The sequence below is a fragment of the Balearica regulorum genome, chromosome 2 (assembly GCF_011004875.1).
Source record: "Balearica regulorum gibbericeps isolate bBalReg1 chromosome 2, bBalReg1.pri, whole genome shotgun sequence".
Classification (NCBI taxonomy): Eukaryota; Metazoa; Chordata; class Aves; order Gruiformes; family Gruidae; genus Balearica; species Balearica regulorum.
This window is the reverse complement of record NC_046185.1, coordinates 92361589-92376282: the sequence shown is the minus strand read 5'-3', so window position 1 is coordinate 92376282 and position 14694 is coordinate 92361589. Positions and strand designations below refer to the sequence as shown.

Genomic DNA, 14694 nt, shown 5'->3' with positions numbered 1-14694 from the left:
TTACAGAGCTGAAGAAAGGTGTGCTGGGGAAAGAGCGGTTGACCAAAGAAGAAAGACAAGGCTTCTGTTGCTTTTTAAATTCAGACATCAGGATACTTAGACCCCAGTCAGATGCCACCAGAAAAGGATTTGAACTTGCTGCTAAAATTTTGAAGGGTGGTTTAAGGAGAGTTGTTCTTTTCCTTCTCCACAGGTCATAGCACCAGATGCTAGGTTCAAAATTGCCTTTTGTACACACAGAGACTATTCTTACAGATCTTCCACAAGTAACTTCATGGAACATCAGGTGAACAAACCAGCTAAAGAAACATTCATGGTCTGCAGGACAGTCATAATATACAATAGCAAGCATAAAGCAGTCGCATAATTTCTTTGAAATCAAAGAATGAACAGGCAATAAAAGAAACTGCTTTGACCTCTCTAAATGCCATGTGATTTTAAAACAGAAATCCAAAGTCAATACACAAAATGCCTCTGAAATTGTCTAGAACAAATTATGCTTCTGGAGAGAAGAGGTGGACTCCTTAACCCTTTTAGTTTTCTATGCAGGTGGAAAGCCTCTGAATCATGCGTAACTTTCTCCCTAATATAGTCCTTAGTCGTCCCATTCAGATGAAGTTGCTAGTGCCATAATAACCGTGAAGAGCTCAGTCTGGACTGGTGCACTTATGTGCAACTAGTACTTTACATGGCATGGTTTGTAGCCCAGGCCAGTCTGCTACAGGCATTGCTATGCAGCGACAGTGCATTTGAGGAAAGGTTATTAGACCTTGCCTCACATTTTGGCCCATGACTGCAAATCTATTGAAGAGAATGAGCTGTTCTCTCACAGGAGCAGTATGTAAGTTGGTCACCACTGTTGTGAGGATGTTTAGCTGAAAATGGTATCACCATGCTGGTGGAAAGACAGGTCAAATGGGTGAATGTGTCTGTTCATGGTGAATGCCTTTAATCACACAACTGGGGGTGCTCCCACAACTGCAAGCTGTTCCTGCGGCTGCTGCCTCTTCTGCCTTTCCTGCTTAAGACTGCTTTGTTTCTGTTCTAATATGCTTTAACACTCACAGCCATGGTCCATTGTTGTATACTTTACAGCTCAGAAGTCAAAGGACTAGACAATATGTTTTACCCTGTCACTTCTAATTTTTGAGTATGCCTTGAATCTTTTTCCGTGACAATCAAATTGTCTAGCAGTACGTTCCAGCTCACCGTATGGGAGCTACCTTGGCTGCATTTGTGCACCATCTACCTGAATCACATTTGGATTGTCATAGACAGGCTGTAACTTAGCAGCTACGAAGGTGTCCAGTGAGTCAGTACAGTTGTTTCATAACAGCCAATTTGCTGCATTTATGTTGTTAGCAATGGCATGGTTTTCAAAATACTTCTGAGTTGAATATATTCATTAATGAAAGGAATTTTTTGTTTTGCAGTGGAGAAGGGGCAGTACACTCCTCCAGAAGCATGTTCATGGACAACCCAAATTACTGTTTCTGTTAGCATTTCTATTTTTTATTGGTCAAATGAATGATTAATGTAAAGCAAGTTGCAGAAGTGACAAAATCATTCCACAAGTAAAAATCTTGATTATGATCAGCCATCAGCGCAGAATAATAAGGATGTAAGGTACTGCATAGTCTACTCAGCGACTTTAGATCTGTCATGGAATCTAGTGAGATTAAGCGAACCTTCCTATAGTTGAAATGCTTCCTGGGATAAGAGATAATGGATTGCCCTGTCCAGCACAGCTGTGTAATGCAGCACAAACATAAAACGATGTGTTTTGCCACATGTCCTTGTTTCGACAATGCTTGTCCCAAGAAAGAGGTCAGCTGAGGCTCTGCTGTCCTTTGCTCTGCTGGGCATTTCATTGTGGAGCTGTCCCTAAACCAACAGACTTTTGGACATTAGAACCTTTCCAAAAGGATATGAAGTCCAGGTCAGCTCACAGACCAAAGCCTCTGATCCAATCATAACAACCCATGCAGAAATCAAGATTTTGTTCTCATCCATGCTGCTACTCTTTTGCCAGTAGGAGCGAGCATGTTGATTGTTTCATGTTTGTCTTGTTCAGAGTGACTGCCAGTGATTGTTTAGTTAGTTGCCATTGCAGACCTTGGTGCTGTAGCTATCAATGATGGTTTCTCTCTCAGTTGTCTGGTAGGACAAAGTACAAATTACAAAGAAAATTAAGTGTCTGGTCAAGCTCCTTTGAACAGAAGCTTATAGCCCGCCTGGCACCTTTCTGCAGCAGCACTGTGCCATTTGGAAGAGATGGGCATTGTGGCCTGCAGTGCTGCCTTGATCGTTCACAGGCTGCGACAGGGATGTGCATACCTCACTGTTGGCAGAGTGGATTTCTCCAGTGAAGGCATCTTCAGAAGCATCCTATGATGACTTTGGTCACAAATCTCTCACAATTCCTGCATTTGCTTAGCAGTGCACACAGTGTCCAGGGTCTGCTACTATACAGGTTCTGGACCAGCGCACACAGCAGTCCCTTTATCCGTCACCAGAGCATATGTGAAGTCCCTTATTCATCCCTCAAGTCCTTGGGATCACTGATGGCCAGGGTGAGGCTGTGGATGGCCTTACCTCACTGGGTCCCATGGAGTCAGCATGGTAACCAGGCCCTTACACCCAGCATACACATGGTACAGGACAGGTGGCCACTGGCATTGGCACAACTAGTTTACTGGCTGTGCCATGTGGGAGCTTACTTAGCAGGGGCCCTTCCCACAGAAAAGACTGTTTGTGGCAGCCTGTGACTAGCACTGCTCATCTTACCGTGCCTGTCACTTTACCTCCCACTGCTGACTGGAAGGCTGCCCAGCATGCCATTTATCTTGGCACATGCTCCCAGGAAAAAATAGCGTTTTTCTTTTGCACGAAATAGGATAAACTAATCTCTTGGTTTGTTTCAACACAGACGTTCCTCCATGAAGCCTTCCTCTCTTCTGACTAGTGGCCTACTGAGATTCTTAATAATATTCCTGGCATGTTTCCCGCCTCCTCTGCAGGAAAAGACTGATGGAGAAAAGGAGAAAAGGAGAAATGTCACTGCACAAAGCTCCATGCTATCTCGTCAGCTTTGCAGAAAGGTGCTGGGGGTCCTAGGGTCACCAAGCTGACTGTGAGTTAGAAATGTATCCTTGTGGCAAAGAAAGTCAGCAGCATCATGGGCTGCATTAGAAAAAACATTGCCAGCAGGTAATTGCCTTCCCCTCTGCCCAGTGCTGGAGCACTATGTCCAGCTCTGGGCTTTCCAGTACAAAATAAATGTGGATGTACTGGAGCAGAACCAGAGGAGAGCCACAAAGATGATGAAGTGAATAAAACATCTGTCATGAGAGGAGAGGCTTGGAGAGATGGGACTTGTTACCCTGGGGAGGAGAAAGTGCAGGGGGGGATCTTATCCATGTGCATAACTTACTTAATGGGAGGGCAAAAAGAAGATAGAGCCAGACTTTTCCCATCGAACAGGCAAGAGGGAGTGAGCACAACATGAAATAGCATAAATTCCATTTATACATAAGAAAATGTATTTGGTTATGGGGAGGGAGGTAAAGCCAGGTTACCCTAAGAGTCTGGGGAGTCTCCATCTTTGGAAATATTCAAAACCCAGCAGGACATGGTACCAAGGAACCTGCTGTAGCTGACCCTGCTTGAAGGGGGGAGCCTGGAATAGACAATCAGCAGAGGTCACTTCCAATCTCAGTTGTTCTGTGATTTTGTGCTCTATGTAGAAGAAGATCTCGAGGGAGATGGAGACAGATTACTGCGCATTAATGTGCAAAGAAAGTACTGTGGTGCAGATGAGACACTTGGAATGGGACTGTATGGCAAGTCCCACAGAGGAGTACTGTTTCCATGTTGCACGGGGAGCAATGTCTCCTCATATTGGGAGGCTCTTGGACCTCTCTTTGTGCTTGCTGGAGGTGGGCACCGAGAGGTGGAGAAGGTTTCAGACTTTGTCTTGCCCCCCATGTGTTGCCTGCCAAGCCTTCCGTCTGGTGCTGCACAGGGTCTCAATTCTTCAGAAAACAAAAATGCCAGAAGCATTTGGAAGGCTACAGCAAAAATGCCAGTAGCAACAAGGATATTTTCAAGGTTTATTTATTTTTGTCTTTTTTCAGATAAAAACTTTTGGAGCATTTTAATATTGTTAAAATTTTGGCCCTTTTTTTTTTTTTTTTTTTTAAAGCAAATACACTCGGCTGCCTATTGGCATGAGAACCAGAACTGTACCTGGGAAATGAAACCTGCCAGGTGAAAGTGCAGAGGTGCTGAGGCAGAGCACAGGGTCCAGTTGGGCTCCTGGAGCACTTGCACCCTTCCACTGCATGCTTGCTCAGTGGGCGAGAGCACAGAGAGACTGAACAACAAGTCCCATCTCTCTGGGACACAGGAACGGCTGCTTCTCCCACATCTCCCCAAGGTTTTGGAGATCTGAGAGCGCACAGCAGGCATTCAGTATCCCAGCGGCCAGGTCTGCCACCCCCTTCATGGGGAATACTTTTCCACTTCCCATTAAATATTGTGCCTCCTACCTGGTCTGTGGTGGCCAGAGCCAGGTCCTAGCCTTTGGTACTTTGTTGCAGGTTTGGTCCACTATGGCTAAATTTGCACTTTTTGCTGCTTCCTGTTTTACCTTTGGGGAAAGGGAAAACTTTGTACTTGCTTGTAAGCTTCATGGCTCCTTTGCTTTTTTCCCATTCCTTCATTTTGACCTTTTATGTCATTCAAGAAACAACACTGGTCACTGAGGCATATCTTTGTACTTTAAACACTTTCCAGTTTAATAATCATAGGAAGGCTAGTTTGCAAATGTAACCCTTTTCAAGTCTTCTTATTGTTTAAGTGCACGGGCTTTTAAATTTAACAGACTGGATCAACTGCTTCTGGCTACAAGAGATGCAAAAGGTGAATAAATTGCTTATGATAAACCTTGAGATGTTGAAATTTTGCATCTCTTGGAACTGTTCATATCACTGCTTTCATTTCTAAAGAACAAAAAGCATACTTGGTAAAATAGCTAATTTTTACCTATGCAAAATGTCTGAGTCTTTATCCAAAATCCTGATGATATTCAAATAATGTGGATGTCAGACCTGTAGCACCAGCTGCTTTCCTCTACAGATCTGCTTTCGTCATACCACACTATGTGGAAACAGCCGATATCAACAACAGAGCTCCTCCTCTCAAGATTCTCAGTGGGGAAATGCTTTGCCTACTAGTTTTCAATCTACTTATTCTTTCTTATGCCTTTTGAGTTATATGATTTTCAGATTATTTCATCGTCTAAAATGACAGAGCTGCTGGAATAGTTGTTCCTTGACATATGTATCAGGCTAATCGTCAGTGCATCTTTAATACTCATTGAAATTGTATTGAAAAATACATAAGAATAAATTAGTATCCCATTGGGCTATTTCTTGGTAATCTGTAATACAGAGGAATCAAACTCTAGATGTGTGCATTTATGCATTTCATAAATTCCTAGGAAACTTCATGTCTACATTCTTTATTCAGTCTAAAAATAGGATTTTGTACTAAATCCCATTTTACTTGCAACAGTTACCATTGTAATGATATTTTTAAGGGTTTGTAGTCCAGAAAATTAATATAATTCTCATGACAAGCATTTGTGATATCCTTTTATTATGTTAACAACAAAAAAATCAATCGTATGCATCAAAATCGATAATGTATGATTAGAATGAAAACAGGACATAATATTGAGCCAATATATCGATATTTGCAAATGGCAATGGACACGTAAGGAAGAAAAAGACCGAGAATATTAGGATTCTCGTGTAGTTGTAAAAAAACAAGACATGTAGCCTTGAACTGTTACAGAAATGAAGAAGCCCAGCTGAATTCATGGAATAATAATGTACTTGAGTTTTGAACTTCACCTGAGGGCTTTCCAGGGCCTAACTGAAGTTTACTTACTAAGCAAGCTCAACAGAGAAAGGGATTATTTTGAAAGCTGTGTTTTTTTCACATAACTCCTGTGGAGAAATCAGATTCTTTAATACCATTTGCAGGATTTTTCACAAAAATCAAAATGTTCTCAAATTTGAACTGTCTTCCAATGTTTTAAACAAGAATTCAGAGAGCTCTTTTGCCTGGTGGTTCTCACTGAGTTCTGAACTCCCAAAGACTTGGAGTCATGCCTGCACCCTGTTCCTTGACTGAAAATCACTTGGCCCCTTCCTGGCTGGTGGGTGCCTCTGTTCTCTGTTGGCTCAGTCTTTGCTCAGCTCAAGCAATCCTGAAACCAGTATGAGAAGGGAAAGAAGTAAACATGCTTGCTGCTGTTTCCTCACCTGCAGGTATGTCTTTGTTATGGAAGCTTCCCAAATGGGCATTTCTTAGATTAGGCTTTCCACCTGGAGAAAATATTGAAGAGCACTACAACGTTATTGTAAAGGGGGTCTGCTGCTGAGGGGAAGGCAAGCGCTATTTCCAGCTCTTTCTTTCTTTAGGGGGAACAGTATCTACCAAAGAAGAGGATGCTGTTGGTTGGATTGTGTTTGATCAAGAAAAGGAAAGGATGGTCAGCCCTAAATTCTTCAAACTCAGAGGAATGTTTGATGTCTCCCATCACACCCACTGAGCCAGCCATCTCGGTGCCCTCTTCATTGACTTCCATGTACACCTCATGGATGGCCTCCGATATCTTCAGGCTCTCTGCTGAAGAGATGCCAGACAGATTGGCCGAAGGGCTGAACAGGTCGGTCATACCCAAGGCCATTAAGACAGATGTGAGGTTATATTTTTCCTCAATCTTCATGCGTGGGAGGTACACTTTCACTCTCTTCTTTTGCATCACATTAGGACTGGTCCACTCCGTAAGTTTTTCAAAGCTGATTTTGTTCTCGAGCTGCAAAGACAGGCAGGGAACAAAATGCCTAGGATGTGAATACAACTTCTTCCTACCATTCATTTTAATCAAGGCTACTATAAAAACATCAAACCAGAATGGTTTCTGAAGTGCATTGTATCAATATCCTTCTTGTAATTTATTATTTGTCTCTCCAGTACTGCCTGTGTCAGTGTCATTTTATTCAGTTCCTTACCCACCTTTAAGCTAGTCCAGCTAGTCTTGTGTCTCATGAGGCACAACCCAACAGTTTCATAGCCTAGCATATCAGTCAGCTTGTGAAACAGATAGCAAAAAAAAGGCCATGAAAATTTACCTATAATTGATAGTACCTAAGAAATGCAAACTCTTCTACATCTTTATTAACTCTACTTTATAACATAATTCCAAAAAAAAAAGCTGAAAACAGAATAATAGATTATATAAAGGCTGCATCCCTTTTTCCTTTTTGCCTTTTTCCCTTTTTTGAGTACAAATAGGTAATTTGATATCACATTGATAATTTTATTTTAAATTATTTACATTGGAATTCTGATTTTTTTGCTATTTCTTTCAGAAATCCCGCATGAAGATAATCCAGTCCACCTGACTGAAGAAAGTTATGGTTTCGAGTTTTGCTTTTCCCTTGCGTCTGTCCATTTTTATTTCCTCTTTGCCATTAGCATCCTGCATTCACTCAGTTGTTTAGCTTCATTTTCTTCCAAGACCAAGACAAAAGTTTCATTTAATTTTGCACAGTCAGTAGATTATATCTGTATTCTTACCTCACCACATACTAGTCCCACTTTTCTCTTTTTTTTCTTTAAAGGATAAAACCTTTTTTTTTTTTTTTTACTAATTTTCATGCATGTGGCAAAAACTGACTCAAGCTGACTTAAAGTATTTTTGTTTTCTTTTACTTTCTATGCTGTTCTCATTTTCTGTCCCTGTATGTTCATGGATTCTTTCTGCTGTTGATGTTCATTTCATTAGACCCAAGTCTCAAAGTTTTCATTGTTTGATGTGTAATTTCCAAATATCTTACATGCATTTCCTTCCCATGTCTATTTAAGATTCTCTGAAGTCTTACCTGATGAAGTGTTACTAATCAGTTAGGTTAGCTTGATTGATTTCCCCATTTCAAAATCAAGAAAAAAACCCTTTTTTTTCATTCCATGATGACATAATCAGAGCAATTTTTGAAACCAGCCCATTAGTGATTCCTGGAAAGAATGCCTAATTCTCCCCAGTTTTAGCAACTGAAATTACCTCTCAATGAAAAAAACCATAAATCTGCCCATACATACATCCTCTTCTGCAGGGCTACAGCAGCACTACACTCATTTACCTTCATTTTATTAGACGGAGTCCAGGGCTCTCCCCAGAGGGCAGTCCCTACCTGAGCACCCGGTAGCACCTGGGGGTCTCTTGTGCTCCCCTGCCTGCCCAGCACAGCTGGGGTGTGGGCAGCTGGGATGCAAATGGACAAGTCCCACTTCTGCTGTCAGACCTTTTGCTGTCCATTTACATGACTCTTCTGCTTCCCCTGCCAGGGCCGTACCTGCTCCAGGCCAGAGATGTCGTCAGGCAACAGCACCAACATGCTCAGCTCTCCGCTGGCATACGGCAGCTCCAGGATCTTCATGTTCTCTGCAGGCACCGCTGCCGTTTTGAAGGTACTGTTCTGACACATCATTTGCACAGGTCTGCTTTCTTGCTGCAAAAACAGAAATGTGAGACAATATGACCAGGCAGCATTTTCTTCTTTAGGCAGGTAAATGTACAAGCTCTTTGAAAGGGACAGGACTCGATCTTCAAGCATGTTGCCTCTGAAGAAGAGCTGTGTCTCTGTTTCAGTCTGTTGCCTGCTGGTGTGCTCTGATCAGACACAGCTCTTGCAAACCTGACAGTGAGGGGCCCAACTAAATCACCTAGCCAATGACCACAGCATGTTGTCTGGCTTCCTGGCCAGAACCTGTGTCTGTGCCCCCCTACCTTTGTCACGGTAAAGGGAAATTCCCGAGTATCTTCTTCTTTAAATGCTGTCTTCCATATCCCTTTGAAGTAAATGGCATTCACAAGGACCAGCATAGTATGGCGATCAACAGAGCCTGGTTCAAGGATATCTTGGATCTGTCCTTTAAGGAAGAAGCAGAGCAGAGAGTGGTAAGGTTCATAGCAGTAGTCTTGCATTTTAGAGGTCAATCGATATGCTGCTGCTTGACTTGGCTACCTCTTCTTCAAAGGTCTGCATGTGGAATTCAGATTCATGAGGATGATTTAATACAGAATGACTGGCACCAGGCCAGATATTTCTGCAAGAAATAGTTTAGTCTTTCCAGAAGTTGTTCAAATACAGTTGCAAGAGGGAAGTATATTTCAAAATCTTGTCTGACCTTACCATTTGTCTGATTTTCCACCCAGGAATTAATGAGCTGTCTGGCTTGTTCTGATCCTGTTTTGAAGTTGACTATTTCCAGACCTACTCTGTACAGTTTCTTCACACATTTTAAGTAGATCTGTAAAGACAGCAATTGTGGCCACCAAACTAGTCATTTTTTAAAAACAGTAGGAAGGTGAAATAAAATATGGCTAAAAGGATTTTTATAGTGATGCCATGGTTAGGCTGTTCTCATTGCTGACTTTCTGGAAGAATCTACTAAAACTGGGCCAGAAAAATTACTCTGATACATTACTTTTTCAGATCTGACATTTTTATTACTTGACCAGTAAAGAGTATATGTTAGAAATGTTTAAACATTTTCTTAAAGAAAGCCTAATCCACTGTTTCAGGTACATTTCAGAGTGTTTTATTATCATTATGTCCACTCCTTTAAAAAAAAAAAAAAAAAAGGGCATTTTTCTTTATTTTTAAAGATAAGAACTTTCTTTGATTTAGAATATTTGTATATTTTGTTTTGAAAATGTCAAATGAAAGATTTTGACACTTCCAAAAGTTGGTTTTGAGTTAAGTTTTTCAAATGAAGAAATGCACTGAAGTCAAATTATTCCCCCCCCAAAAAAACCCACAACAAACAACCTATTAAAATGAAAAGGCTTTGGGGGAGCAAGGGGTGTGGGGGGGTTATATTACCAAATAATTTTGTTTATTGCTGCATTCATTTTTGAAGAGGGCCATCTTTTTGCCTGGAATTGCTTTCCATTCAGGCTATTGTCAGGGCTGTGGCAAAGGGAGAAGCCATGGAAGTTCCTACCAGTGGGCACCATTGGATTAACAGATCATCTACTTTGGCTAGTCCTCCTGGATTACAGGTTTATACAAAGTTTAGCAAGAAATCACTCTAATGTACAACTCACCGGTAGGATTTGACATGTCTTTTCAGCATAGAGTCTGTTGGCAATATGGAGTGAATAATTGGCTTTTGGTGCAGTGATATCAGAGAGAAGTTCTTTAAACAGTATGTGGATATTCACAGACTTGCCACACTAAGTTGTTGATAAGAAGATAAAAAAGTATAGCTGTTAGCTTATTTTACTAGGAATATAATTATTATAAGGTGCAAACAACATAGGAAAACACAGTGTTTGGACATTTGCAAATGAACATGTACTACAATCTAAAGCTCCATGGGAGGGCAGTTCAATGTAAGCAACTAATGATGTACAATTAACTCATAGCATATGATGACACTCATTCTAGGTGATAACAAGCAGAAAAACTCAGTGATGAATTTGAAACCGCGTGGCTCAGGAGTGAGGTGACAAAAAGAAAAATTCAGATGTCAATGATTGCAACTGGCTAGTTGTCATAGATATAGACCCTCTAGTTCCCAGCTTCTGCTTGGATTTTAATGGCAGCTTTCTGCTGAAGCTGCAGATGGGAGAAGAGTGCTAGAGGGCAAGGGATTCAGGAAGCGCCTCATAGTGAAAAAATGGATCAACTGTCTAATGCCTCAAGAATAGTGTTCCAGGTGACACAGGCTAACAACATGTAAGAAAAATGCACAATGATAAACAGTGGCTGGGACTTCATTTTATGAGAAGGAGAATTGTGTTAAACTGTTCCTTTCTAAATGCTTAACCAGCCACTAAATGATCTAGCTGATATTACCTTTATCTTTATTTAAAAAAAAAAAAAAAAAGGAAAAGTCTTCTTGTCCTTTGAAAGTCCCACCTTGTGTTTGTGTATCCCAAGTGGATGAGGACAAGCCAGGGAGCATGGGTCATGTTACTTTTAGGGCAAGCAGATTAACATGGAGGAAAGCACACAGGTGGTATCAAGGTTCTGGTGCCCCTCATGGTTCTCTTGGGGTAGCAGTGGGAATTGAGGCTAGAAAAGTCCCTATAGCTTTTGGAAGAGTGTGGTTACTTTCCAGCCTTTGAGGCTTCTGGGCTCTTTTCTGCCAAAGCATCTTCCTGCCCCACTTCGGAGTCTCAGCTGCAAGTCTGACTGCTGTACCCTGGCTCCAGGTGCTGAGCCCCGTTCACATGCTGTCCCCCAGCAGCACTGGCAGGTGTGCAGATGCTCCTCTACACAAGACAGTAGCCTGGTGCCCAAAGCATCCTATCCTGTACTGTCACTTGTTCTGGTGCAACATGTGCAGCCTGTCTTGTTTTTCTGGTTTTTTTTAAATTTACATCTCTTAAATTAAGAGCATTAGCAAAGGTTTGGGAAAGTGTTGAACCTACTTGAAGCACAGTCAGAACAGTCTGTTCTCAGTAGAAAAATGTGAAAGAGAAATAAATGTACCTTAGATTTCTGTACCTTGGTCTGAATAGTTCCTCCAAGTCCTGCAATTTTGTCAAAGTGAAGAACCTGCAATTGAAGGTAGCAATAGAAGAAATTAACTACATGAATAGTCACTGATATTTGTGTTGAAACGATAGGTCTGGACTAGCCAGGTCTGATCAGCACATAGATGAACTGTGAAATTTCATGTAAGCTTTAAATCAGGTGGGTTTTTTACTGCGTATGCCACATTGAAAATTTGTGCCTATGATCCTCAGCTTAGATCCCTTCTTTCCCAGTTAATGGCATCAGTCTATAAACCAGCTACAGCCTTCCTGTATTGTATTTATAACTGTCACTCTTGTTTTCTGAATGTTTCATCTTCTGTATATTACAGATTATCCTTTCCTGGAATCAGGTCAGTGAAATAATATGAGCTGAAGTAAGAGACCTACCTTAACCATTCTTCAAGACTGCTCTTTCTTAATGGAAACCAAAGGCTGTTCTTGCCTTTCATGGGGAAAAGCAATGGTAAGTGAAACCTCAGCTCCAGATCCAAACTTCACGGTTTGGAGTGCTATGCTTTTTTTAGGCAGGTTTGAATCCAGTGCCAAATGTGACTGTGTGACTTTGTCCCCTTAACTGGAGAAAGTCCCAAAGATGTAAATGGATAATCTGTTGCTGTGTTGAATGGGATCAAAAGGAGTTTGTATCCATTTGTGTAACTCACCTTCTCCATCTGATACTCAGTGTTACCTCTTGCTCCCAGGTAAACCATGGCCAAGGCTGCAATGATGCTCAGGGGGGAGTAGAAGATGTTCTCGTTGGCATGGTGGACTTTCAGCTCTTTGAATACATCAAAAGAAAATTCTGCATTTGCTGCACTGATGGAGCCCATTGTGAAATCAGTGTTATCTGCAGCAAACAGAAATGCAATTGTATAGTAGTGATATGTAGCACTTGTTGCAAAAAGTACTGTCAATAGCCCAGAAACTGCTAGTTCATCACTGGCTTTATGATGCTGAACCAATGAATGATGTGAAGCCTGCAAATTCTGTGATCATTAGAAATATTGTAACTCCTGACCCATTTATCTCTGAACACATGTTTGTTTTCTTTCAGCAAGACACTACTTCATCATAAAGATAGTATCTTGTATTTGCCTTTTAGGAAATAGATAGTTTCATCCATCCTTCCATATGATAAGTATAACACTGAATGGATGAGTTTCCCTATGGCCATCCAGAGGACTCTCAATGACATTTGAGACGATGCAAACTTCGTATTTCCTTTCTTCTGTGGCTGCTCTGGACTATGCTCTCGATCTTTAAATCGAATGTAGTCAAGTCACTATACTCTTATTGTACTTCCTACTGTTGTTTAGTACAACCAGCCACAAATTTGGCAGTTGCTTTCCTGTAGTTTATAGGAATAATGGGAGTAAGTTGCTCTGTAAACCCAGCCAGTTGCTTAGATGCTGAACTATGGATTTAGGAGGGTTCTTTCCTGTAGTCCCATTTCAGACATTTAATCTCTGCTGATGCTTTTTTGTTGAGAAAAAACACGAGCATATATATCATGAATACAGGTTTTGGCAGCACAGCTTGAAACAGTGTAGAGCTGCATTCATGCAGTCAGATGCAAATGATTGTGATATGTTAAGGATATTCCTTGAAACCTGCAGTTATTCTCTCTTTTGAATCTGAAACCAAGAAAGTTGCATACTGTTCTTCTATCTCTAAAAGAGTTAAAGTTGGAGGAACAGCAGCATATCTGTGCTTTGGAGCAGATGTGGTTGATTATGTGACCTGAGAGGCATCTGGCGCTTATGACTGTGGAAGCACAGACTCTGTGAATCATCATACTGTACCTCGCCCGTGTTCTCCAGAGTGAGATTGAGAAAAGAGAAATACCTTTATTCCCAAAATAAGTATTAAAATTATAAAAAAGCAGTTTTAATGTGACACCAGATTTTCAATGAAAAAGAGGTATTTCTACTCAAAGCTATGGTGCACAAACACTCCTATTTTGCACACCTAAAAGTATTTGACAGTCAAACAGTACAAGATATATTGATAAGGCAAGGTAAAATTACTGTAGATGCTGTCTTTTTACGTATCTGTCTTATACTTACCTTAAAGTTCTTAAACATAATATCACTCTTTTTTTTCCATATTAAAGAATACAAATTAGAAATTATATTTTACTTGGAGAAATACTTACCCCACAAACTTCAAAGAGGCACGTAATAATCCAACTCGCCAGCTGAACCTAAACAGATTCTCTGAGCTCTTGGTGATATATATTGTACCATTTGAGACACTCCCACTGCTAGCCTTCAAGGAGCGATCTTTTGAGTCACTACCTTCCATCATGACCCTTTGATTCATTGCACTTTGAAACATTGAGTAGACCAATGTTAAGCTGGTACTTTATCATCTGCAGCAAGTCAACCTTTATTTATTGAAGTAAAATTTAATTTAAAAAATGAATTATTTAAGCTTTTGCTGTAACTTATAAGGCTGTACCAAAGCGATTGGAGTTCAAGCCTAAACCTATGTTTCATACAGTTCTTTTGAAATTACACATTAATGTGATTGGGCCATATTAGGTAACTAGAGCCAAATGAAAAACAAATGCAAAAAAAAACCAGAGGAAAAACAGTGTTAAAAATATATCCAGAGAAACATAATACATTTTTAATAAACCTAGCTGTACATCAGATCAGGTGATTCTCACAATAAAGTGAAGCTAAAGATCCAATTACAGGAAAAAAAGACCTAGTCATAGTGCAGTGATTTGGGAGTGAGCAAACAGTTCCCACCACAGGTTATCGTTAGTAAGCATCCATGGACATAGCTGAGGAAAGAGTCTTCTATTACCAGGGAGTGCAAAAAAGTGCATCGGTCCCTGAAAACCTAGCTGTTTCTCTTCTTCTCACCTATGAGGCACAGTGAGTACAGGAAGCACTGTAACATAGTAGTCCCACCAAGCGTGAAGGGAAAAGCGGATACTGGGCTAACTGCTGAAGGTCTGATATGTATGCAACAACTCATTACATCATCTGTGCAGCAGAACACATCTTCCTCGTGGACAGTGACCATTTGATGTTGCCAAATTAATGCATTTCCAAGCA

General features: G+C 40.8%; 1 protein-coding gene across 1 annotated transcript; it reads right to left on the bottom strand.

The window, feature by feature from the left end:
• Positions 1–6203: 6203 nt before the first annotated feature.
• LOC104635851 (ovalbumin-related protein X) lies at positions 6204–13143 on the bottom strand. The gene is made up of 7 exons (XM_010302834.2): positions 12289–13143; positions 11595–11645; positions 10187–10315; positions 9270–9387; positions 8864–9006; positions 8430–8585; positions 6204–6889 (listed from the first exon to the last, which is right to left on the bottom strand). Exons 1-7 carry the CDS (start codon positions 12454–12456, stop codon positions 6488–6490), a joined length of 1167 nt encoding a protein of 388 aa, XP_010301136.2. The 5' UTR covers positions 12457–13143; the 3' UTR covers positions 6204–6487.
• Positions 13144–14694: the final 1551 nt, after the last annotated feature.

Excerpts from the sequence above, each read along its gene's own strand:
- LOC104635851 (XM_010302834.2), bottom strand. The coding sequence starts at position 12,456 with ATGGGCTCCATCAGTGCAGCAAATGCAGAATTTTCTTTTGATGTATTC. Across the intron at positions 8,586-8,863 it reads TTCCCTTTACCGTGACAAAG|CAAGAAAGCAGACCTGTGCA; the intron begins GTAGGGGGGCAC and ends CTGTTTTTGCAG. Across the intron at positions 6,890-8,429 it reads ACATCTCTGGCCTGGAGCAG|CTCGAGAACAAAATCAGCTT; the intron begins GTACGGCCCTGG and ends CTGTCTTTGCAG.